Source organism: Notolepis coatsorum (assembly GCF_963971535.1).
Source record: "Notolepis coatsorum genome assembly, chromosome: 15".
NCBI classification, from domain to species: Eukaryota; Metazoa; Chordata; class Actinopteri; order Aulopiformes; family Paralepididae; genus Notolepis; species Notolepis coatsorum.
This window is the reverse complement of record NC_140179.1, coordinates 73285650-73313269: the sequence shown is the minus strand read 5'-3', so window position 1 is coordinate 73313269 and position 27620 is coordinate 73285650. Positions and strand designations below refer to the sequence as shown.

Below are 27620 nucleotides of genomic sequence, written 5' to 3'. Positions count from 1 at the left end.
TGCGCGGGGCACCTTTAAGTGCTGCAGTAGGATGGCGTATTTGTGGCGTTCATCCAATACATCCACCAACATGGTCTCCAGACACATGCGGAGTTCTGTATACTGGGCCCGGTTCTCTTGGGTGAAGTCGGGTACCATAGGCGTGCCAATGTATGACGCTGACTGTGGATACATCGGCGAGCGTTGGGGGAGAGGCCTCCTAGGCGAGTCTCCTCCCGCTCCTTGGTATGGGCTGGTACCGGCAGTGTACCATGGCCCGCTTGTCCAGGTGCTGTTCCTCGGTGCGGGTCGTGCGTCGTGCTCACCCGTGTATAGAGTCGGGGGTCTGTAGCGCAGCTCCGCGGGAGTATAGCCTGGGCTGTACCGGACCTCCTGGTCCGGTAGAGTACTGTGCTGTCTTCGGGCGCGGTTCTCCTCCTCTTCCTCTTCGTCTTCAGTTAGGTCATCCAGTGCTTGTAGTCTCTGGTTTAGCCTCTCCACAGGATATGCTGCTCCTTCCCGGTTGCTAGGTCTCGCTTGGACCGGTGGGGGGAGGTGGTCTGTGGGGGGTATAGACCTCGTCTGTTGGTCAAGTTCAGGGTTGTTTACTCGGCTAGGGGATGCCGCCCTGGAGGTGTGTCTAGACGAGTTCCTGGAGCCTCTGGCGGAGGGAGAGGGTGTTGTCCGTCTGATCAGCTGTTCTATTAGTTGCGCTTGCTGTCTGTCGCGCTCTGCGTCCCGTAGAGCACCAGCAGCTGCTCGCTGGCTGTCTGCTCGGTCTCGGGCCACATTCTCTTCCATCTGAATGCGTCTTATTTCCAGGCGTATGTGCTCTTCTTCGCTCCGTTGCTGTATCTGCAATCGATCGCGTTCACCCTGGAGTCTATCGCGTTCAGTAGAGGCTTTCAGGCTGACGAGGAATGCCTGCTGTAGGGTCCTCTCTGCCTCGCTGGGAGAAGGCGGTTGTATAGGGGAGCCTTCCCTCGGGGTACTCCTTGCGGAGCCTTGGAGTTCTATCTCCACGGTGCTCTCCCCGTCTTCTTCCGTGCCGAGTTCTCTCTCGGTAGCGTTGTATTCCTCCCGGGACTCATCGGGGACTACTTCTTCAGTACTGGCGGGGTGTGAAGTCATGTCTGGTTCCCACTGGTCCCTACCGTGAACTTGGTCAGTTACATTAGAGCCCGTAGGGGCCTCTATGGTCGGGGTAGTCTGGGCGTTGGGGTTAGACATACTTTTACTTTCTAGTTTTACCGCGTTTACTGTTAGTAGAAGACTAGGTTGTTGACTGACAGCGTAAGCCTCTAAGTACTGAGGGAGCCGTCGTTCGCGCTGCGGGCGTTGGTTAGGAGGATCGTTTCGTGGAGTGTTCATCATAGGCCATTTCAATATTAATAACACTATATTAATATTACACTAATTACCCTCCGGCTCGAAGGACCAATTGTAACTGAGGGGTACAATTCCCTGACTGTATTACTAGATATGATACTTACTACCACTACCTTTGTACTTAATATTCGGCCACCCAGTACACGGCATAAATATATTATCATGAACACTCTCACGTAGATGAAACGGATCCAACACAAATGTACGAATTAGAAACAGGTCTTTATTTCCTACACAGCGATGGTGTGTAGAATAAGCACTTAATCACTTAATTACATTTATGAATTGAAATAGTATGCACTTTTATGGCAAGGAGTATTCGTCGGTATATCAATAGATAATGTCCAATCTCTGAAGGCGCAGGTGGTAAATATACGACGTGGAATAGTTAAGGAATAACAGCAATGATACTTTAATGATTATAGGCTGGATACACTAGAGGGGGTTAATCCGGTCGCTTGTAAGCCGACAGGAGTAGGAGGGGGGGGGGGGTAGAATCCAGCTGCCTCGTCCGGCCAAGGGTATCCCAGGTGAACCCACTGTAGTGCCGTTCAATGCGCCGGCGATCCTTGGACCACAGATGAAAGCAGGTGGACTCTTTGTGGGCCGGCTCTCTCCGGTCCACGGGGGAGAGATGTGGAGAGACCTCGTCTTGCAGAGCGTCTCCTCACCTTGCGTCCTCTCCAGGGGGAGGGGGTTCCAACACACGGTAGTGTCGGGGGTCTTTATCCATAGAATAATCAAAGTATCCAAAGCATAATCCGTGCCTGGGAAGGCGGGCTGTCGTCGGTAGAATAATCCGGTATACAGGTCCACTCGCTCGTCGGCTCTGGGGCTCCTCGGGTGCAGCTTCACATAGGGTCAACCACCCTGGGTAAGCAGCCAGTTCTCTGCCCGAAACGATGGGGTACTGACTACGGTAGTATTCTCACCGCACGAAGCACTATATATTAACAGACTATTATTAGCTTAATAGACTACGTCCAACTCGACGATATAGTGCCAAATATGACTATTCAAATATTAATATACACGATGTCTCAATACCGATGGTAGGCCGAACTTGGCCTTACTCCCACACGTGGCATCGCGGGGAGGCTTTACGTCTGTGACTCTATTGGAGGGTAAGAAACTGGACTGAAAAGAAAGTCCTACTTTAGTAGCGCAGTATATATACGCACTATGAACAAATAGTCCCATTAGTGGTGCGGTAGCCAAATTCCTACGCGGAACTAGGACTTGTTCGTACATGTCGAGCGGTACGTTTGAACTGGGTCTGAGGGGTATGGCAGCCTGGCACCAAGGTCTCGACCAATAGTAGAATGGAGACTATTATGGGATGTTCAGTAGGCTAGAATGGATATTCAATGCATATTGTACAAGGAATATACAAGGGATATCAGGGAATATTAGAGAATATACAAATACAATTAAATATATATATATAAATAAATATATATATTCGGTTTAATCTGGCCCTTCACAACAACCACCATACTTGTTTTGGGTGAGTTTGGTGATGTTCCTGCTGTCACCGGGCAGTCTGACGATGATATGATTGGTTGTCTGAAAAGGAGCGACTTTCAGAAAAGTTCAGAGGTTTTCAACTAGAAACGCTCAAAGCGGCCACCCAAACATGGCAGAGCGTTCTGAAAACAGAAGCCAAGGTGTAGCGCTTCTCCTCTCTGTGGCCGCAGAATGCTGGGGGGGGCGTGGGGCGACAGTGGCCCCGGAGGTAGAGCAGTCGTCTGGCAATCCGGAGGTTCCCGGTTCGATTCCCGCTCCTCTCGGGCAGCGTGTTGATGTGTCCTTGAGTAAGACACTTAACCCCTAATTGCTCCCGATGAGCAGGTTGGCACCTTGCATGGTCGCCTCCGCCGTCGGTGTGTGAATGTGTCGTGAGTGAATGTGTGAGTGAATGGGTCAAATGTGAGTAACAAATTGTAAAGCGCTTTGGATAAAAGTGCTATATAAAAAAGCAGCCATTTACCATTTACCATGCTGCTGCATACACTCACCCACTCCTCATTGAGAACAATTGAACAAAGACGCTGGTGCCTGGAAAAAATATATGGACACTAACCTAACAGTGTGTGTGTGTGTGCGTGTGTGTGTGTGTAGTGTGTGTGTGTGTGTCTCACCGCTGAGCCACTTGGAGTTGTGTTGGTCCGTCCTCACAGCGTTCCTCACAGTCAGACTCCTGAAGACGGCAGCATCCGTCCCCATGAAGTCAATGTACATCCCTGAGAACAGCTCCTGGTCTGGACGTACACACACACACACACACACACACACACACACACACACACACACACACATGCACATATACACACGCACGCATGCACACAGGCACACACATACACGCGCACGCACATACACCCATACATACACACAAATGTATACACACACACACACACACACACACACACAATAAACGCTTTGCAGAAAACCTTAATAAACATAACATTCCCTAAGCACTATTCAATAAACCTGCCACCGACTTAGAGCATGATTTACAGCCTCATTTAAATCCATCTAGCCCGCGTGCCAAAAGATCAAAGCCCTGCATCATAATTCTCCGGTGACTGATTCATAAGCCATAAGACTACGGCTTGACCATCACTTTTGAGCTAAATGGCGGCGGCATAAATTGTAACCGGTCTGTCTTTGAAGAGCGCTAACCAGTGGGTTTACAGCGATCTGACCAGTGTGGTCATGCATCTGTCGGGGAGGTGAAGGCACCGGCGATGAAGGACACGGGTTGAAACGCGTTTGTCTGCTGCTGTGTGTTACTGTAAATAAGCATTTAAATCTGTGAGTGTAAGTGTTTTTGGATGCCGTGTATGTAAAAACATTTTATTTAAATGTATTTTAGTGTTACCAGGCCCGGGTCATCAAAGGGTTAGGAGGAGAACAATAGACAGCATTGCCTTCGCATCATTATTAGCACGCAGAAGGATTCCCCAAAGCATCCCTGTGGCTCAAAGATCTCATGTTCTTTTTAAATTTGGAGACAATTTTATACAACCTAAGGGGGTCTAGTGAAAAGTTTGAAACCCTTTTATTGGTTACATAACCAAGCTAAAGACACTATAGGACAAATGAGAAGGAAGGTTGAGTGAGAGAGATATGTGTTTGTACAGTATGTTCTCTGTTTTCTGTTGTGTATTTGTAGGATTGGGTAGGACAGGGGAGGAGGAAGGGTAGGGGGGGGGGGAGAAAATACAAAATATGCCATTCAATGTGAATGTGTATTGTATTTCACTGTACCTTGGGGTCTAATAAATACATTTATAAAAATGTGTATTTCTTTTAGTGGAGTGAGTCAGTTCTTTGTGCTTCTGTTTTCACTCTCACTAGGTCACTGTGTGAACAGACCCAGCCAGAGTGCTCTCCACACAGCCGTGCCATGCTTTTTATTATTCTGTTATATTATGTCACATCATCATTCCATCATTTCCACACCATGTGTTCTTCGGGGTGGGGAGGGGGAGGAGGGGGGGTAGGGGTATGTGGATTCCATCCAAGCTGGCGCGCTCTAAGGAGAGAGTGTCGACAGCACCCAGACGGCCACGGAGAAGGTCTCGCCGAGATTGTAACGCAGATAGAGACCATCTTTTTATCAAACCCAGACCCACAGATTGTCCTCTGTCTGACTGGAGGAGGACACTTGGAACATCGCAGCTCCCATTGGAGAGAGAGAGCCAACGGGCATGGATCTATTTGGCCAGGGTGGGAAGTACAGTACACTGTAGACTTTTTTTTTAAATCACGGGAAATTCACTGTATTATTCTACAGATTACTTTTGTTTTTCTACTTTAAGTGTAAATGCCATAAAAATACAGTAAATTACTTTTGATCAAAAATATTAACCATTAAATAAAAATTGTAATCTGTAAATGTATTTGATTTGACTGTAATTTGAAGCCCAAAGTCGCCCAAAGTCGCGTCACATGCAAGAGCATATTACCTACAAATAGAATGCTCATGCGGTTTTTAGGCTACTGGTAGGCTATTCTTATGCCGTGCTCAATATTAAAACTCACTGCTCGTCCACCCAACGTAAACAGAGCAGAGATAAGCTTCAAATCACTGCAAGATTGCACAATAATGAAGTCGTGTTTTGAACATTTATGTTGTGTTGATGGAATCACGTTAATATAGAGAGATGAAAACAATACGTTATTTTGATTGATATGAATAGCTAGTTACGTTAATATAGAGAGATGAAAACAATATGTTATTTCGATTGATATGAATAGCTAGTTAGTTAGTATATTGATGTGATGTCGGACTTGGGCGGTGCGATTGTTAGGAGTAACACGATTGGCGCTGAGAGAAACGTCAGTGGCCAATCAGATTGCGCATCCCAAACGCGGAAGTGAAAGTCTGTTAGGGAAAATATACACGCGACCCGGTCGGTGCTGCTCGGGTGTCGGGAAGCAGAGCTGTGCGTGCAACGTGTGTCACCGAGAGCCGTGTCAGTCAACAGCAACCCGACACCCCCCGCCAGGGAGAGATCAAAGGCCAACGAGAGGGGTGTGCGGCCTGACCTTACGAGGTCACCGATAGGGAGGTGGCAGTGTGGGGGAGCCACAGGAGAGGATGTATGCATAATGTGTGTGTGTGTGTCTGTGTGTGTATGTGTGTGTCTGTGTGTGTCTGTGTGTGTGTGTCTGTGTGTGTCTGTGTGTGTGTCTGTGCCTGTGTGTGTGTGTGTCTGTGTGTGTGTGTCTGTGTCTGTTTCTGTGTGTGTGTGTGTGTGTGTGTGTGTGTGTGTGTGTGTGTGTGTGTGTGTGTGTGTCTGTGTCTGTGTCTGTGTGTCTGTGTGTGTCTGTGTCTGTGTCTCTGTCTGTTTCTGTGTGTGTCTGTGTCTGTGTGTGTGTGTGTCTGTGTGTGTGTGTGTGTCTGTGCCCCAAGTGTGTGTCTGTGTGTGTGTCTGTGTCTCTGTGTCTGTGTGTCTGTGTCTGTGTCTGTGTGTGGTTCTGTTTCTGTGTGTGTGTGTCTGTGTGTGTGTCTGTGTGTCTGTGTGTGTGTGTGTGTGTGTGTGTCTGTGTGTGTGTGTGTGTGTGTGTGTAGGTGTGTGTGTGTGTGTGCGTGTGCGTGTGTGTGTCTGTGTGTGTGTCTGTGTCTGTGTGTCTGTGTCTGTCTGTGTCTCTGTCTGTTTCTGTGTGTGTCTGTCTGTCTGTCTGTCTGTCTGTCTGTCTGTCTGTCTGTCTGTCTGTCTGTCTGTCTGTCTGTCTGTCTGTCTGTCTGTCTGTCTGTCTGTCTGTCTGTCTGTCTGTCTGTCTGTCTGTCTGTCTGTGTGTGTGTGTGTGTGTGTGTCTGTGTCTGTATCTGTGTGTCTGTATCTGTGTGTGTGTGTGTGTGTGTGTCTGTGTCTGTATCTGTGTGTCTGTAATAATGGATTGGATTTATATAGCGCTCTTCGTGACACCCCAGAGACCCCAGAGCGCTTACAGAGTCCATTATTCGTTCATACACAGTCATACCGGTGGTGGTAAGCTACAATTGCAGCCAGAGCTGCCCTGAGGCAGACTCACGGAAGCGTGGCGAATAATCAACGCCTACGGCCCCTCCGACCACCACCAACATTCATTCACATGCATACACATTCATACGAGGCAAGTAGGTTAAGTGTCTTGCCCAAGGACACAACGGCAGTGGGATGGACATGGGCTGGAGCGGGATTCGAACCACCAATCCTTCGATCATTGGACGACCCGCTCTACCCCTGAGCCACGCCGACCCCTGTGTGTATCTGTGTGTGTCTGTGTCTGTATCTGTGTGTCTGTATCTGTGTGTGTCTGTGTCTGTGTCTGTATCTGTGTGTCTGTATCTGTGTGTGTGTGTCTGTGTGTGTGTGTCTTGACAACTGACTTTGTTTTGTGAGGAAATATTTTGGTTATGAGAACATTTGGACTGGTCTTTACATGGGGAATAAGATGGTTTCGTGGTTATAAGGTTATAGGTTTAGAATTTAGGTTTGACATTAGGGTTAGGCATGTATATCCATTGTGGTTTGTAAGTCAATGTACGATTCCTCACAGGCATAGTAATGCCACCATGCAAGCGTGTGTGTGTGTGTGTGTGTGTGTGTGTGTGTGTGTGTGTGTGTGTGTGTGTGTGTGTGTGTGTGTGTGTGTGTGTGTGTGTGTGTGTGTGTGTGTGTGTGTGTGTGTGTGTGTGTGTGTGTGTGTGCGTGCGTGTGTGTGTGTGTGTGTGTGTATGTGTGTCTGTGTGTGTGTGTGTGTGTGTGTGTGTGTGTGTGTCTGTGTCTGTATCTGTGTGTCTGTATCTGTGTGTGTGTGTCTGTGTGTGTGTGTCTGTATCTGTGTGTCTGTATCTGTGTGTGTGTGTCTGTGTCTGTGTGTGTGTGTGTCTGTGTCTGTATCTGTGTGTCTGTCATAGGCGCCTGGCCCATTGAGCATCGGGAGCGGCTGCTCTCCCACTATTGAACTTGGGGGAGCAAGGTTATGATCTTGCTCCACCACTTTTTGATCATATGAAATATGATATATAATATAATATATATATAAATCTAACCATAACTACGTAATTTCAATCAAATTAATAATACGCAATGACACTTAATAACACGTTTTTAAGTTTCCAAAGATTGCGAACCCCCCCCCCTGCCCCATTATGGTTTGATCCAGTACCTCCCATCTCCAGCGCGTAGACCTTCAGCACACAGCGCTGCAGTCTGGCTGCACGGCTGCAGCGGGTAGGCTGTGAGTGTAAATCAAAGCCCACAGAGTGTGTCATAATATTGGTGGCAGGCAGGCTTTTCCAGTAAGTTGTTCAAATAAAAGGATTATGTTAGACATAAGTTACTATTGAGTGGTAGTAGAACTTCTACGGACTACGGTTCTACCACGCAATACAATAAAAGTGTTTCACGGTCCCGAATTGCGATCTGGTCATACGGTTTCCTCGAATAAATAATAATAACGTTTCCCTCTCTGGTTGGCGTTAGCTTTAGTGCTAGCCGCTAGCTAACGTTATCTAGATATGTGGTGTGAGGCACTGTGAGCTGGATGACGTTGACTTCATTTGCAAACGTTAACGCTATCTATATGGCAGACGAGCAGGGCCGTATTAACGACGGCCGCGGCCCGTGGGCCTATGACGAGGGGCCTCCATTTTTTTTTTTTTTACTTTTTTTTTTTTTGAGATCGATGTCATGATTGTGCACTGCAGACTCAGGGAGGAGGCAGAGAAGGAGAGAAAGAGACACAAGATTTACAGGTAATGGAAATATATCTTTTTTCTCTTTCTTATTAAAAACTTGGCCTATTTGAAAGGAGATTGATTTAATAAAAATGAATGAGCGAAAAATCAATATACAGTGTATATACAGTATATATATATATTAATATATTATTATTATTATAGTAATTGGCTATCATACTGCAATATAAACTGAGTTTTATAGTGAAAAGAGCAGCTTTATTGGTCAAGATTGAAGGCTCTATATTGCAGGAAATTGCACGTACAGGTTCATTAAATTAAAAAAAAAAATCTGCCATGGAGGGGGTCGTGCCGGACCCCCTCCAAACCACCCCTTGCCTGTAAAAAGAAAAAAAGAAAAAAAGAAAAAAAGAAAAAATTAAAAGAAAAAAAATTAACAAAATAAAATTGCACCCCCTCTTTCAACTATAACTAGGCGGCCATGGTGTCTGTATCTGTGTTTTGTGAGGAAATATTTTGGTTATGAGAACATTTGGACTGGTCTTTACATGGGGAATAAGATGGTTTCGTGGTTATAAGGTTATAGGTTTAGAATTTAGGTTTGACATTAGGGTTAGGCATGTATATCCATTGTGGTTTGTAAGTCAATGTACGATTCCTCACAGGCATAGTAATGCCACCATGCAAGCGTGTGTGTGTGTGTGTGTGTGTGTGTGTGTGTGTGTGTGTGTGTGTGTGTGTGTGTGTGTGTGTGTGTGTGTGTGTGTGTGTGTGTGTGTGTGTGTGTGTGTGTGTGTGCGTGCGTGTGTGTGTGTGTGTGTGTATGTGTGTCTGTGTGTGTGTGTGTGTGTGTGTGTGTGTGTGTGTCTGTGTCTGTATCTGTGTGTCTGTATCTGTGTGTGTGTGTCTGTGTGTGTGTGTCTGTATCTGTGTGTCTGTATCTGTGTGTGTGTGTCTGTGTGTGTGTGTGTGTCTGTGTCTGTATCTGTGTGTCTGTCATAGGCGCCTGGCCCATTGAGCATCGGGAGCGGCTGCTCTCCCACTATTGAACTTGGGGGAGCAAGGTTATGATCTTGCTCCACCACTTTTTGATCATATGAAATATGATATATAATATAATATATATATAAATCTAACCATAACTACGTAATTTCAATCAAATTAATAATACGCAATGACACTTAATAACAAGTTTTTAAGTTTCCAAAGATTGCGAACCCCCCCCCCTGCCCCATTATGGTTTGATCCAGTACCTCCCATCTCCAGCGCGTAGACCTTCAGCACACAGCGCTGCAGTCTGGCTGCACGGCTGCAGCGGGTAGGCTGTGAGTGTAAATCAAAGCCCACAGAGTGTGTCATAATATTGGTGGCAGGCAGGCTTTTCCAGTAAGTTGTTCAAATAAAAGGATTATGTTAGACATAAGTTACTATTGAGTGGTAGTAGAACTTCTACGGACTACGGTTCTACCACGCAATACAATAAAAGTGTTTCACGGTCCCGAATTGCGATCTGGTCATACGGTTTCCTCGAATAAATAATAATAACGTTTCCCTCTCTGGTTGGCGTTAGCTTTAGTGCTAGCCGCTAGCTAACGTTATCTAGATATGTGGTGTGAGGCACTGTGAGCTGGATGACGTTGACTTCATTTGCAAACGTTAACGCTATCTATATGGCAGACGAGCAGGGCCGTATTAACGACGGCCGCGGCCCGTGGGCCTATGACGAGGGGCCTCCATTTTTTTTTTTTTACTTTTTTTTTTTTTTTTTTTTAGATCGATGTCATGATTGTGCACTGCAGACTCAGGGAGGAGGCAGAGAAGGAGAGAAAGAGACACAAGATTTACAGGTAATGGAAATATATCTTTTTTCTCTTTCTTATTAAAAACTTGGCCTATTTGAAAGGAGATTGATTTAATAAAAATGAATGAGCGAAAAATCAATATACAGTGTATATACAGTATATATATATATTAATATATTATTATTATTATTATAGTAATTGGCTATCATACTGCAATATAAACTGAGTTTTATAGTGAAAAGAGCAGCTTTATTGGTCAAGATTGAAGGCTCTATATTGCAGGAAATTGCACGTACAGGTTCATTAAATAAAAAAAAAAATCTGCCACGGAGGGGGTCGTGCCGGACCCCCTCCAAACCACCCCTTGCCTGTAAAAAAAAAGAAAAAAAAAAGAAAGAAAAAATAAATTAAAAGAAAAAAAATTAAAAAAAAAAATTGCACCCCCACTTTCAACTATAACTAGGCGGCCATGGTGTCTGTATCTGTGTTTTGTGAGGAAATATTTTGGTTATGAGAACATTTGGACTGGTCTTTACATGGGGAATAAGATGGTTTCATGGTTATAAGGTTATAGGTTTAGAATTTAGGTTTGACATTAGGGGTTAGGCATGTATATCCATTGTGGTTTGTAAGTCAATGTACGATTCCTCACAGGCATAGTAATGCCACCATGCAAGCGTGTGTGTGTGTGTGTGTGTGTGTGTGTGTGTGTGTGTGTGTGTGTGTGTGTGTGTGTGTGTGTGTGTGTGTGTGTGTGTGTGTGTGTGTGTGCGTGTGTGTGTGTGTGTGTGTGTGTCTGTGTTTAACCCTTTCACTGCCAACTTACCAAATGATTTAACCCTTTCACTGCGACAATACGGAAGGTTAACCCTTTCACTGCCACACGACAAAGGGTTAGCCCTTTCACTACCACACTACAGAAGGTTAACCCTTTACTATCACACTACAGACTGTGGTAGCGAAAGGGTTAAGAGAAAGCCAGGGAAGGTCACTGTGTATTGACACGTGTGTGGGGGTGAAGAGAGACAGGAATACAGAATAGAGATGGACGCTTACTGAGCATGACAGACACCGTGTTGACTTGAGGGTTGAATGAGCAGCGGCCCTTCCCAGATTCCGTCCGCGAGTCGATGTGGAACACTTGCTCCTACAGGAGAGAGAGGGGGATTAGGAAGTAAGACTTATAGTTAGAGCATTTTATATGTGAATTTGGGGGGTATCCATGCCCACGCCCCCCGCCTCTACTGCAATAAAATATGAAAATATGACGAGTATGAGCTCTCCATATGTTCCATAAGGTAGTCCCGCTCGAGTTTCCTTCCCTTTTGGTTTAAAAGCAGTGCAGTATGCAGTCCTGGGCTGTCTACCTTAACTGGCCCACCATGGGCTATTAGAAAAGAACATTCCATCTGGGAGAGGAAAAGGGAATTTTCCTGCTAACGTCATGCAAAAGATATTGTTTCTTAAAACGAGTGAAAAAATAAATATGAGCGAATGGGGTGAGATAATTTCTCACTTGTTCCAAATGCGAAGTAAAACTATCTTGAAATAGAACGGGGGTTCTCAAACTTTTTTTTTTGGCAACCCCACACTTAACGTATTGCGTAATCTCAACGTGGAATTAAGGAATATCAAAATAAAAGCACACGTTGTTGAACTTAGTATATATTTATTAGAATTTATTAGATTTATATTACAGCACTATGTTATAAATACACATTCATAAAATAAGGCATATTTAGCCAAAATATGTTGCCAGAACATAAAAAAAAATAATGCCAAGGCACTGTCACCTAGCAACGACCCCACTTTGGGTCGCGACCCGTAGTTTGAGAACCGCTGGAATAGAATCTGCATTTGTCCTCTGCCATTCAACACATCCTAACTATGCAGAAGCAGTGGACAGCCAATGTAGGCAAGGAGCAGTCGGTTGTTCCGTGTCTTTGCCCAAGGACACTTTGACACTTCGACAGCCAGGATCGAACTGGGGAAAGTTCAGATTACCAGACGACCGCTCTACCTCCTCTCTCTTGAAACGAGTTCAGTTGGATTGAAGCCGAAGTGAATTCCCCCCGTTTGGCAGACCACCCCACACCACACCACCACATGTTTTGTGAAAATAAGATGTTATTAAGACTCAATATGAACTTAAAATACTCATTGAGATTCTTTGTTTGCGCTGTGGTTACACCTCAGATCTTTGGCTCCCCCCTCATCCAAACCCCTCTCTCTACTCGACGGAATACAGTGACGTCCGGATTGGCTTTTACAGTCGTAGCCCGTGGTGAGGGGTCCAGACTCCCAGAACCCGCCCCTGTCTGGTCCACAAGCCCTGGTTCAGTCTGACCCGGTGGACCAGTTCTGTATCCATGGATGGGATATGAACGTGACGTCAGCTGAAGGGCGTTTCTCCAGGAAAGTGTCCCTTTTCTCCCCAAGAGGAGTTGCCTGCTGTCGGGCTGTAGGCATATTGAGACGTACTGTTATGAGTCACACACATGCATTCATTCACACGCACATTAAAACGGTCTGTCTGTCTGTATCTGTCTGTCTGTCTGTCTGTCTGTCTGTCTGTCTGTCTGTCTGTCTGTCTGTCTGTCTGTCTGTCTGTCTGTCTGTCTGTCTGTCTGTCTGTCTGTCTGTCTGTCTGTCTGTCTGTCTGTCTGTCTGTCTGTCTGTCTGTCTGTCTGTCTGTCTGTCTGTCTGTCTGTCTGTATATCTCTCTCTCTCTCTCTCTCTCTCTCTCTCTCTCTCTCTCTCTCTCTCTCTCTCTCTCGTGCGCACGAGGCCCAGACGCCATTCAACGAGCCAACCGTCAACATCCAGCGTTACATTAAACAGATCCCCCGGCCGGAGAGAGACGCTGACACTTCTGAGCTCCGGAGCTGAAAACAGAGCAGTTTTCCCTGTCAAACTAAATGACAAAAGGCACCAAAGTGTGGAAAATGAGTCTCTGAGCTCTCGGCTTATTAGCGTTTGGCAGCAATCCTCCGTAGTCTGTTGGCCGAGTTCAGTCACTGAGCGTTTTTCTCCTGGAGGGGATCCTCGCTTTCACTTCCAGGATTGTGTGGCCGGACATGAGGGCATAGTGCCCAGAAAACAGCTATAGTGTACCTCTATATAATATATAATAATATATTATATTATATTCATCCACCCATCCATCCATCTGTGCAGCCATCCATCCAACCATCCGTCCATCCGTCCATCCATCCATCCATCCATCCATCCATCCATCCATCCATCCATCCATCCATCCATCCATCCATCCATCATCCATCCATCCATCCATCCATCCATCCATCCATCCATCCGCACATCCATCCATCCATCCATTCATCCGCCCATCCATCCATCCATCCATCCATCCATCCATCCATCCATCCATCCATCCATCCATCCATCCATCCATCCATCCATCCATACAACTATCCATCCAACCTCTTTTCTTCCATGTCTCAAACTATATTTTATTTTGTCTCGTTTCTGACGAGGCCGACATTTATCAAGGAAGTCTTGGATTCTGAGATTTCCTTCCCCTCCACTCTCTCACAAAGCCAGTGGCGAATCCTCCTGGAAGCCAACGGAAGCCAGGCTTCCCCATTATTAAAATATGAATTAATATGAAATATGAAATATGATTTTTTTTTATATAGTTTACAATAATAATAAAAAATCATTATTTTTCATTTCTGTGTTATACATTTTGAAATGTCTCCCTCTTCTCCTTCTCACTCTCTCTAACACACTGAGACACAGTGCACTCACTGAGGCAGTCACTGCAGCAGAAGAGAGGAGGCAGAGGGGAGGTGTCTTTCTCCAGCTTCCACCATGTAATTCATGTATGTGGAGTCCAAAACCAATACTAGCCAATCAGATTCGAGCTGACTAAAGCCCTTCCCACACCTTAAAACGGGTCCGTCAGAAAACTAAGTACTCTAGCCTCTGTACATTTGCCACCCTGGAGGTGTGGGAAGAGCTTTACTCAGCTCGAATCTTATTAAATCTAGCCCATGGAATAGTATAGCTGTATGTTTACACTTGAAATGTGTATTTTTATTTAGTGTGCATTTTTATTTTGTCACAATATTATTTGGCTTAAATATATATATATATAAATATTTTTTTTAATAAAATAAAAACACATTTTTAATAAAAAAATATTGGCATCCCCAGTTATTTTACCCACGCAACGCCACTGCACAAAGCACAGGTTCCCAGGAGTTTTGTGAGATGCTGTCCATACCGTTTGTCTATATATACAGTACATGATCTCGTCTTATTATTATAAAAAAAATTATTTACATTGCAGCATTATAAGAAATAGTCACAACATCCACAACATTCTCACTTTTGATTTGTGGTTGTCACTGAATAAAAAATTTGAAAATACAGACCTTTGAAGTAAGCTATTGCCATTGCCAAAGAACTAGATTCTCACCCCTAACTCGCGTATGTCTGTTTGTCAAGATGGCGGCTCAGTCGTAAACTCTTTTCTTTCTCTTTTTCCACATAAACGTTTGACTAAAATATGTTTGTGACAACATTTTATGTTGAGAAATATCATACAATTGCTGGATCTGATCTGCAATTCCTAGTTTTACAGTTTGATCTGAACTTTGTGAACCAGGAAGTATATCCGCACAGGGGAAATGCAGCTCTTTTTCATTTAAAGAAACAGGAGCCAAAACTGCCTGTTTGAGGCTGACTGAGCCTGACTACTGAATGACAGCCTGTAGGTGTAACTAAGTGCATTTTGACAGTTACACATTTAAATATGAAACTGGGAAATGGCCAGAATATGGGTTATTTAAAGGAACACTCAAACATTTTGGGAAATACACTTACAGGATATACTGGGTATTGTTTGAAACTATTTGATATTGGTGCCAATACCGGTACCTCAGATTTGATACCGATACCAAAACAATACTTTTTTCCCTCTCGTTCTCTCTTTCTCTACACATTTAACTTGTACACACATATGCACACACATAGCCTTATCTATACTCTATCTTTCTAACACAAACACACACACACACACACACACACACACACACACACACACACACACACACACACACACACACACACACACACACACACACACACACACACACACACACACACACACACACACACACACACAGACACATATAGCTTTCACTCATATGTCTACGTCATTCCCAATCATATCTACATCATTATCCAGATATCTCTGTACATCATATCTATAATTCATAATATGTATGTCAATGCTCCACTTTTGTCTATTATCCTGTATAAATACTTTGTTAGCTCGCCATTCTACAGAGATCTGGGCTATATGGCCATTGCTGTAAGCTAGGTCTCTCTGTGTTGCAACATGTCATTCAGTCAGTAAACTCTATCCTCAATCAAAGACTGTCTGCCTCCATGAATAATCTGGTCAAACTATTCCATCACCTACTTAGGTATCAACATTTGGTATTAGGGGTGTAACGATGCAACCTCACAACCATTCATTTCGATTACGATTATTCAGGCAACGATCTTGTGATGTAAGAGGGAGGTTTACCAATAAGGGCTTTAAAAAATAAACAAATACCAATTGTTACGAGTGGCGCGTTTCGTTGGCATGGTGGAGTGTGGAACCCAATTGCAGCAGATAACGGAGAGATAATTAACAGGAGGCAGGAGGCAGCGTTGTGACGATAACAAGGTTTACTCAAAACAGAAAACAAGGAAACACGACTGACACACAGGTAACATGAAACAATGAACCAGCAAGTGTATGCTAGCCCAGCACGTAATTACTAACAGGACACAGGTGTAGTAGACAGAACTAACAGAATACAGAGCACACAGGGGAAAACAATAACAATTGTACAAACTGAGACATACAAGACTAAAACACATTTATAAAACACAGACAGTAGGGACACAAGACTAACACAGTGGAAATAATAAAGACAACATAGACAACAAATATATCAAACATAAATGGCAGCAAATAATGTTAATCAGGTGAGTGAGCTGATGCCAGATCTGCCACATCTGGATCAGCCCACCGGTTGGCAATGTTGTAGTGTCAAGTCAAGTCAAGAGTTTTAATTGTCACGGCATACAGGTATACAATGAAATGCGGGTGGTCTTGCCCGCAACGATGTGCAATACAGTGGTACATATAATAGAATCAAAAGAAGAAACAACATTGTGCAGTAACAGGTAGCAGGTAACATGGAGTGACATCTCGGTATCTGTACATAGTTATTTACAGCGCATGTGTGACATGCTAGTTAGCTTTGGTAGTGCAATACACTGTTCCTGTTATTCTAATTTAAAGTGTCCTTTCCTTTGGCCATAAGTGTGCGTGTGTGCGACATGAGTGTGTGCCCGCTCATGTTAAAGTGTTAAGTGGCTGCTCGTGTGTGAGCGTGCACAGTGTGCGTGTCGTGTGTGTGTTCATGTGTGCTTGTGTGTGGACAGTTCAATGTTCTGAGCACTCAATGTACATTGTTCATGGCTCTGATGGCCTGGGGGAAGAAGCTGAGCCTAAGCCGCTCTGTCCTAGTAGCTGAGATTTGCAGGCGTCTGCCTGACCTCAGCAGCTGAAACAGGCTGTTATTGGGGTGGTGAGGGTCTTTCATTATCCTGCAGGCTCTGGATTTGCACCTCTTGTTGTATAGAACCTGCAGGGGGGGTAGTGCAATACCCGTGGTACGCTCGGCTGAGCGCACCACTTTCTGTAGGGCCTTCTTGTCCTGTGTGAAGTGGTGTATTGAAGGGGAGTTGTGAAGGTCCAAAACCTGGACCAGCCGAACCGGGAGGAGGGTTGCCGTCTGGTCCCGCAGGACCGGGGGAAGCGTTAATGTCAGATATTATCGGCCTACAGATATTATCGGCAGATATTGGCATTCAAATGTGATATCGGAAAATATCGGTATCGGTTTTCAAAAAAAAATTTAAAAACTTTTTTTCTTTTTTACATTTCTATAACCTTTATTTACCCAGGCAAGCAAGTAAGAACAAATTCTGATTTTATTTATTGTCAAAAGTATGCATAATGTATGTTATGTTAATTCCACAACAAGACATATGTAATGTTAATTACCTGAAATTATTCAGTTTTTTGGTGGGGGAAACCCTGCATATATCGGTATCGGTTGATATCGGTATCGGAAATTAAGAGTTGGACAATATCGGTATAACGGTATCGGTAAAAAAGCCAATATCGAGCATCCCACAACCAATGATAGTTACACCTTTCAACCAGAGAAGGCCATCCAACCTTTTCATAAAGGACACAGTGGTGGGTATCATATGTCATAAAGGACACAGTGGTGGGTATCATATCTGTCATAAAGGACACAGTGGTGCATGGGTATCATATCTGTCATAAAGGACACAGTGGTGGGTATCATATCTGTCATAAAGGACACAGTGGTGGGTATTATATCTGTCATAAAGGACACAGTGGTGGGTATCATATCTGTCATAAAGGACACAGTGGTGGGTATCATATCTGTCCTAAAGGACACAGTGGTGGGTATCATATCTGTCATAAAGGACACAGTGGTGGGTATTATATCTGTCATAAAGGACACAGTGTTGGGTATTATATCTGTCAGGAAGGACACAGTGGTGGGTATCATATCTGTCATAAAGGACACAGTGGTGGGTATCATATCTGTCATAAAGGACACAGTGGTGGGTATCATATCTGTCACCAGTAACTAAGCCTGAGGGCAGAATGACAGACCAGCAGTTTAAGAGTTTCTCATCACTTCAAACATTACCAACATAAACACACTTATTTATTTATTTTTACAGCAAACTCACGTTCACCTTGTTGTCTAGTGTAAGTAGTGTTAGTCCTGGTATCAAGAGTTCAGTCAATCAAATAAAGAAAAAAAACAATGTCTATTTTTTTTCATCGGTTTGTTACATTTGGATTGATGCCTTTAAAATGAGAAATTACAGTAAAGATGTCAGATTTGATGATGGGCGACCTTGCCAGATTTAGTCCGTGACTAAAAACATAATGAACACTGAACTTCCTGCAGCAAAGCCTTTCACAGCAATAGTTCTTAAAGGGCGACTAATCTCGCGCAAATTCCCAAACTCTAAAACATTCATTTAGTTTGACAGTTATTGAGAGTAGGTGAGTTTAAATATGGCCACCAGTGATGTCATCGGGAACATTGAATCCTTGGTTAATTCCAGAACGAAAGAATTTGGGCAAAACCTTTTTGGATGCGTGTGAGATTATGTGCAAAATCTGCGTTGTTCTTTGGTGAAGTGCCCCTTTAATGCCAACGGTAGATGTATTAAAGCACCAATCTTGTTACGTTTTTAGTAAAAATGTGAGGTACCTTCACATGCATTATTGACGAGTTGGATCAGTAGATTGAAAATTAGCGTTTTCGAACTTTGTAAATCAGAATATAGGTCTGTTTTATGTCAAACATTACAGATGTTAACACCTTTTTACAGCAAATACAATTTAAAAACTCACAATGCACCCCGTTTACAGTCAACAAATGTTATGACTGTATCAAGCCAAGGGCTCAGTCCATCAAGAAAAGAACAACACGACTCTTTCTTCATTGGTTTGTGGTTTGATTGAAAATTGTATTAACAGATTACAGAATGGGTACAATACAGTACGGCTCAATACACACAATTGTTAAGGGGATGAAGACCAAAGAAAGACTTTCGTCTTGTTTACATCAGGGTCCCCCATTTTCAATTCATAATGACATTTATGACAGTACATTGGAGGGGGTTGGGTTTGGACATTTACAGGGGCCAGTTTCGAATTCCGCAGTGTTCGAAATTGGTGGGGGCTGACCTTCAAAGCTTTTTTTGGCAATCGAAGCTTCGGGCCGAGCTTCGATTTTAATTCGAAGCTTCGGGGGATGCTTTTTTTTTTATAATACATATATATATATATATCTTTTATCTTATGTTGTGGGACTTGTACAGCACTTTGGTAAACTTTGTTGTTTTTAAATGTGCTCTATAAATAAAGTGGATTGGATTAATTAATTAAGTAGCCCCTTTCGTGACTGTGACGCAGCCAACAAGGTTTCACTCGGCTGCGCTGCCTGGGTGCAGCCAACGACATGACATTACATAATTATGTTGCAACCTTCGTCTATCAAGCAAAAAAATATTCTATATTTATATGTAGTTGATAGAGACTGTAAAGGCCATATGAGTGTTTTGGTTATTATTATTATTATTATTATTATTATTATTATTATTATTATTATTATTATTATTATTATTATTATTATTATTATTATTATTATTATTATTATTATTATTATTATTATTATTATATTAGTATTATTATATTATTATTATTATTATTATTATTATTATTATTATTATTATTATTATTATTATTATTATTATTATTATTATTATTATTATTATTATTATTATTATTATTATTATTATTATTATTATTATTATTATTATTATTATTATTATTATTATTATTATTATTATTATTATTTCAAATAGAAGGATATGATTTATGGGAATGTTATGATTTATCTGTGTAAGAGCCAAAGCTATATATATTTCGGTTATTGTATTATATGAATGTTTAATATTGATTGGATTTAGATAAAGTCATTGAACCGTCGTATTTGTCATAATAGGGCATGCTGGGACCTAGAGCCTTCTAGAGTGTCGTGGTGATGTCATAATAGATCTTTCTGGAACATAAAACAGACTGGAACGTTTGTGGTGATGTCATAATAGACTTTCTAGAACATAGAACTTTCTAGAACCACAGTATGACATCATGATAGAACGTTCTGGAACATTCGTGATGTCACTGTATGATGTCATAACCGAACATTCTAGAACATTTGGGTCTCTATATATAGCCACGATTCTCTCTCTGGGTCAGTTGCATCTTCGACGGGACCGAAAGGATGGACTCAACAATGAACTGAAGCCAGAAGCCAGCAAGTAGATTTACGGCTGGCACACTACGAAGGAATTTTTAAGAGCCAGCTAGTCTCCTGCAAGTGACAACGCCGCTCGCTTCTGTCCTTCAATGCTCGAGTTCTTCTTAACCTCACGCGAGGTTTCCGCGTGCGAGAGAGCTCGTGCACTGCGACTCTTTGCACGGCGTTAAGCGTCATAAATATTTGTCATATTTGTACTGTACTGTTATTTTTTAGCTTAATTTCTCAACATGGAGTGTCGTGTGTTGTCCATCCAGAGTCATGTTGTCAGGGGATACGTCGGGAACAAGTCGGCAACATTCCCATTGCAGGTGCTCGGGTTTGAAGTGGACTCAATCAACTCAGTACAATTCTCCAATCACACAGGTTATGCCCACTGGAATGGGCAGGTGCTCACCGCAGAGGAGCTGAATGATCTCTACGAGGGCATCAAACTCAATAATGCCAACCACTATGACTACGTTCTCACAGGGTACAGCCGGGACACGTCCTTCCTGGAAATGGTGGTGGATATGGTTCAGGAGCTGAAGGCGGCCAATCCCAGCTTGGTGTATGTTTGTGATCCAGTTATGGGAGATCATGGTGCTATGTATGTCCCAGAGACCCTGTTACCAGTGTACAGGGACAAGGTGGTACCGGTTGCTGACATCCTCACTCCCAACCAGTTTGAAGCAGAGTTGTTAACAGGGAGGAAGATGAGAACAGAGGAAGATGCTGTTGAGGTGATGGACCTGCTTCATCAGATGGGACCAGAGACGGTGGTCCTCACCAGCACAGACCTCCCTTCTAAACGTGGAGACCAGTTCCTGGTGGCCCTCGGGAGTCAGAAGATAGTGAGACCAGATGGGACCAAATGTAGCCAGAAGATCCGTCTTGAGATCCCCAAAGTAGACGCAGTGTTTGGGGGGACGGGGGACCTGTTTGCAGCCATGCTTCTAGCCTGGACTCACCACCACCCCAAAGACCTGAAGACTGCCTGTGAAAAGACCGTCTCCGTCATGCATCACGTCATTAAGAGGACCATTACCTATGCCAATGAACTGGCAGGCCCGGGGAAAAGGCCCAGCCCGGGTCAGCTGGAGCTGAGGATGGTTCAGAGCAAAGGCGACATCGAGGAGCCCGCCATTGTAGTGGAGGCATCAATCATATAAAAAGCTGTCTCACACACCAAGGACAGTTCTCACCATTACATATTGGCATCGTAATTAGTGTGAAATGGCTTTGACACTGGGCGGTCAGCCAGACTCAAACTTGTAGTAGTATGTATATGAGTGACAGGAATATTTTTAGGAAAGTAGATTTAGGACCACTTCTGTAAAGAAATACTTTGCAAATAAACCATTTGAATATCTTTACTATACACGGAGCGGCTGTGGACATTGCTTTTCTTTACCAACGGACGTACTACTCACGAGTAAGTAATTTGACCAGTGGAGTGGAGCCCCGGCCCGAACATAGAACATTCTAGAACCACAGTATGACATCGTGGCTATATATAGAGACCCAAATGTTCTAGAATGTTCGGTTATGACATCATACAGTGACATCACGAATGTTCCAGAACGTTCTATCATGATGTCATACTGTGGTCCTAGAATGTTCTATGTTCTAGAAAGTCCATTATGACATCACCACAAACGTTCCAGTCTGTTTTATGTTCCAGAAAGATCTATTATGACATCACCACGACGCTCTAGGTTCTAGGTCCCAGCATGCCCTATTATGACAAATACGACAGTTCAATGACTATCTAAATCCAATCAATATTAAACATTCATATAATACAATAACCAAAATATATATAGCTTTGGCTCTTACACAGATAAATCATAACATTCCCATAAATCATATCCTATTTGAAATAATAATAATAATAATAATAATAATAATAATAATAATAATAATAATAATAATAATAATAATAATAATAATAATAATAATAATAATAATAATAATAATAATAATAATAATAACCAAAACACTCATATGGCCTTTACAGAGACAAAGGCATAATTCGACTTAATTAAGCACGTTTTATTAAGACATATTTTTATATGGGTCGGGACACTTTAAAAAAGCAGCACAATGAACACAACATAGTCCGACATAGTCTTAAATAACAAACGGCATTGCTTCGCTTCTTCGTCGACATCTCTGCTGCACATGTCCTTGTTGTTTTCAACACAGATAATCTCCATGTGCTTGTTGTAGAGAGGTGGAGTCGAGGCGCCGCTTACTTTCGTTTCATTGGAATGGAGGCGGGAAGGCGCAGCTTACTTTCGTTTCATTGGAATGGAGGCGCAAGATTTTGGAGGCAAAAAAAAATATTATAAAAAAATAAGTATATTATTATTATTATTATTATTTTTTTTTTTACTTCGTTTTTTTTTTTATGTTCGAAGTTTTTATGAACGAAGCTTCGAAGCTTCGAAGTATTTAAGACAGCCCCGGGCTACGCATTTGTTTACATTTGGAGTGGGCCTAGCCCTTCACAGCAGCGATTCCTAACTTTTCGCTCCCAAGGCGCCCTCTGTATATAATATAATATAATATAATATCCCAGACGCGATGACCTGTCTGCCCCTACTGTACCTGTATGTCATATGTTATGATGAATTGAAAATGGGGGACCCTGACGTAAACAAGACGAAAGTCTTTCTCTGGTCTGCATCCCCTTAACAATTGTATGTATTGAACTGTACTGTATTGTACCCATTCTGCAAATTCAATAAATTCAATCAATCAATCAAACGCCATCGCGGCTCCGTCTCTGCACGCTCCGACGTGCGGCAAGTAGTCCGGTTTTTATTCTATTTGACCTCAGGGAAGCATAGTGATTCAAAAACTGCGTTTTGTCAAGGTAGTAGTCCTCAAACATTTACAAACCAAAAACCTGTTGTTTCCCTTTTCGCATGCATTGCAAACATTGTAGAGACTAGATGTGACATTTTACAGAAAGTAATAAGGCTTTTGCTATATACACCTATTATAGCCTAATATTAACCATGTTATTTGTCGAATAATTATTCATCTTGATGGTTTATGAGTGAAGTATTCTGTAATAATTCATGTTTTCAATAATCGCCTATAAATTCATCACAAGCACCCCCCCCCCCCCCCCCTCCCTGGCAGGAACTAGCATCTTTGAATCGAATAATGATAATATTTTTTAATAACGACAAATAAAGAGGTAGGTGAACTGAGTTCGGGTAGGGTTCACCCTCCAATACTCCCCTGATTGTTACCTTACAGACTTCAAACATGGTACACCACACAAGACCCCCTTGAATTGGCCCTTCTAAGGTTTCTCTCCTCCACATTGCCTGTGGTGCATTTTTTCCTATTGCTAGGTTTTAGTGAGTTTTTCCTTACCTTCGCGTATGTCTGGGAGTGTTTGCATTGCATTCATTTATTTTGCATTTATTAAAAATGTGTTGGACCTTATGGTGTTCTTGTTTTGTTTCTTGACTTATTGTGATGTTTCTTCTTGACTTGTTTAAAGAAGATGTGTCCGGCCCATGGGGACATTAATGTGTGTTGTCGGGCCTTACAAATAAATTTGATTTGATTTGAAGACAGCTAAAATAAACGAATCCGATGGTTTAGTCATCATTATCATCATCACGCCGGTGATCCTTCATTAGGTCAAAATACTTCCCAAAGGTCAGTGAATACCACGACCACAACACCAGAGGAAGGACAACAAATCATGTTAAACCCAGATTCGGCTCAAACAAGGGACTAAACACGTTTAGCAATTATGCCACATCAATGTGGAACGCCCTACCCAAAGCTGTAAAGGAATGTTAATCCTATACCCACATTCAAAACCGCTCTTAAAGAACACCTACGGGAGCAGGGGCGTCCATTTGGTATGGCAAGGTATGGCACTCGCCATACCTTGGCAAATAAAAATGTAAATTATTATTATTTTTTTTTTTATTCTATTATTCGGTAAGTTACTATTCGGTACAGCCCTAGCATGTTTTGATATTGTCAATTATCTCACTTTTACTAGGTGACTTTTACTGTGACTAACTGAAATATGCCCCAAAAAAAAAGGAAAATGGACATAGGGAGTTTTTTTTATCAAAGGGCAGCAGAGACAAGTGATACAGGGACACAGGTAAGATCTGGCTTAGTGATTATAATAGTGCAGTTCAGCATTCAGTAACCCATACTTTTTGTGAATCTGTTTTTGATACTACATTCTGTTGAATACACACCTCAAAACCGTACCTAAGGAAAATTGGCTCAATTGCAAGAAAAGTAATAGACAGTTATGATATTACATTCTGCATAATTCGTATGCAAAATATTGTGGTTCCCTGCTTTAGTCTGTTGACACATTTCTATACTAAAAATGCTTGTGTAGTCCTGTGTCATACCTAAATGTCATATAACTGAATTGTATAGAAACAACTCACCAAAAGTGACTATTGCACAACTGATTTGACAAAAAAAATCCACCTAGGGGGGGAAACACCCCCTAGACCCCCCCCCCCCTCTTCGCCATACCTTGCCTTTTACTGAAAGGACGCCACTGGATTCAATGCATCATAAAATCTCTTCATTTGACCACGATTCAATTCTATACATTTTAGATACATTTTCTATCAGTTAATTCCCCCAAAAAATGTGAATAAACAAATGTGGCTGGGGGAACTGATTCACTCAGCATGAATAGACTATAGGTCAATAAAAACAATAAAAAAAAAAAATCTTTTTTGATTATAATCGATTCTAACATATTCAAATCGATGCAGTTGAATCATCACATTAGAATCGATGCATTTCGATTAATCGATGCATCGTTACACCCCTATTTGGTATTGAATGACACAATGTCACATTTTGTTACCACAGTATCTTTCGATACTCGATAGTATTGAAGCAATTTGTGATTTTGTTTGCAGATGATTCTGTTGGAAGAAAATCTGTGTTTAGACAAATTGTTACGGGTGTATTGCAATAAGGGGTAGGACCTGAGAAGCATATTATTGCTTTTTCCTATTCCTTTTTCGGACAAAAAGTCAGTTTAGTTTGTTATTTTTATCTTACTTTATTATTATTTTTCTTTTCACAGCAAATGATCTTTGTATTTTTTTTAAATTGTTATTTCTTGTTTATATGTATTGTTCGAAATAAACAATTTATTCATTCATACACAGCCGTACTTATTTGTCATTTTCCCTAGAGTCAGACAAGAAGGTTGATATTAATTTAGTGACTGTCTGTGAGTCCGTTTTGGAGTTGTTGGAAATTGTATTTCTTCACTTTTGAAGGGGCTATAGGCTAGCTGCTCTCTACTGCTTGCCACTCCTAGTGCTAAGTTATGCTAGCATGTAGCCTGGAGCTCTCTCTCTATCTGGGCTGGGCTACTCGGCAGACATAGATTAAACTGATATAAGTTAAGTTATTTATAAATCTGTTCCCCATGGGACAGTGCACATTAATCAACATCTTCAGTTTCCACATCAATGTAAATGTGCCAGAATGAGCTAATGAGCTAGTTTTCGTCTGTAGTCCCTGCCTACCATGCATGTCTTTATGGTGTGGGAGGAAACCAGAGTACCTGGAGGAAAACCCACGCGAACACGGGGAGAACATGCAAACTCCACACAGAAAGGCCCCCTGCTGCGTTTTCTTGTCTGCCTCGGGGGAAGATGGCAGATAAGTGTATTTCCCAAAATGATGGAGTGTTCCTTTAAGGTCAGAGATATGTTTATAAACAACCTTTCACTGTGGGAATTATATTGAGTCACGACAATGACAATACACAGGACCTACCTCTGGCCTGCGTCCTCTGTTGATGTAGCTACAGACGGGGCTGTAGGCTCCACTGCCACATATAAACAGATGGGTCCTGTTGTAAGGCTGCACCACCCGGATAAAGTTCCCACAGCCATGCTGGAAAAAGAGGAGGGGGTGAAGGGGGACAAGCGGGAAAGGGGCTATTAGAAGAATCACAAATCATTCAACTATTCCAGGCGTACAATCTCTGCCACAATGACTATTCTCCACTTGTACAATATGGGGGCGTCACATCCGGTTACGTCTCTAGCCCTGCATACTTCTTCCGGTCCCAGCACAATACATTGAGTTTAGCAACTTTTCTCCCGTCAATTAAACAACTTTATCGTCACTTTTTTGGGCTGTATTTTGGGCTGTATTTCATGTAAAAAAAAGTTTACTGTTAGAGTTAGCCACATTAGCATTTAGCTCCACCTAAATCCAATACATTAATCTGTTAGATATGGGGCATTAAATTAGACATATAACTCAATTAGTATCGATGTGGCATCTGTTAGACCCATGTTTGCTATTCTGGAAAGTTGAAAGAGTTATGATAAAGTACATGAAGATAGATAACAATTTCCACTCTGTGTTCATTAGGAAGTTATCTGGCTGCAAGCTGGTCTAGCTTAGCACAAATGAATGGAAGCAGATACGGGTCAGCTAGGCCAACTGTGGGCCAAAAACACCTCTTGTGGAGTTTTAAGCTATAGGCTAGCTGATCTGTATCCACTTCCATTAATTTGTGCTACGCTATATCTTGCAGCCGGATAGTTTTCTACTGAACTCACATAGAGGAAATTGGTATCTATCTTCTTGAATGACTCTGGAGAATAAGGTAAGCACATACATTGCATCAATAATGTTGGTGTGTTCCTCATTATTTGCCACGCCCTTTCCAGGATATGTCTATGTGCTGCCATGCATTAAACCAATGGAGTCTGTCACCTTGTTTGCAGGGCTATAACCAGGGATGCAGTCGTAATATCAGAACTGCCTGGACGCCATGCGCATGCGCATACATGTTCCCTCGCGGTCGCACAGAACAGATTATTATTATGCATAAATAGTAGGAAACATGTTTGTATAGGAAATTACTATAGTTTTAGTTTAGTTTTTGTAAATATTGCCTTGAAATAGAGAAGCTGAAAAAGGTAGCAGGATGTAGCCTTCAATATATAAAGAAATTATATTGTCAACAGATATGGTTGAAAAACAAACAATGTTTTAAATGTAATTGTAGATACAATATTGTAGTTACAATTTCTTTAATTGAATTAACTAGAAAAAGTAAATACAAACTAAATTAACAATGTAACTTACAGTTTATAGAAGGACAGTTTCCTTCTGAAGCACAACTTAATGCCTCATCCTTCCAGTCGGGACCACATAGTGAGAGTTCCACATACCATGCAAACCCCCACAGGGCTTGTATTTTAGTTTTGCACTTCTCGTTCTTTGTTATGTTAGTATTATCCTATTATTATGCAA

General features: G+C 42.3%; 2 protein-coding genes across 2 annotated transcripts in view; one reads left to right on the top strand and one right to left on the bottom strand.

Moving 5' to 3' along the window:
- Positions 1-27620, bottom strand: part of sema3c (sema domain, immunoglobulin domain (Ig), short basic domain, secreted, (semaphorin) 3C) — a 197438-nt gene that overhangs the window by 71491 nt on the left and 98327 nt on the right. The window contains exon 4 of the mRNA XM_084330082.1: positions 26124-26243. Within this exon, the coding sequence (XP_084186208.1) occupies positions 26124-26243 (120 nt within the window). The remainder of the gene's footprint in view (positions 1-26123; positions 26244-27620) is intronic.
- On the top strand, positions 20564-21484 carry LOC311241305 (pyridoxal kinase-like; the record flags this gene model as incomplete). The annotated part of the gene is made up of 1 exon (XM_084330080.1): positions 20564-21484. The coding sequence occupies one exon, from the start codon at positions 20564-20566 to the stop codon at positions 21482-21484; it is 921 nt and encodes a 306-aa protein (XP_084186206.1).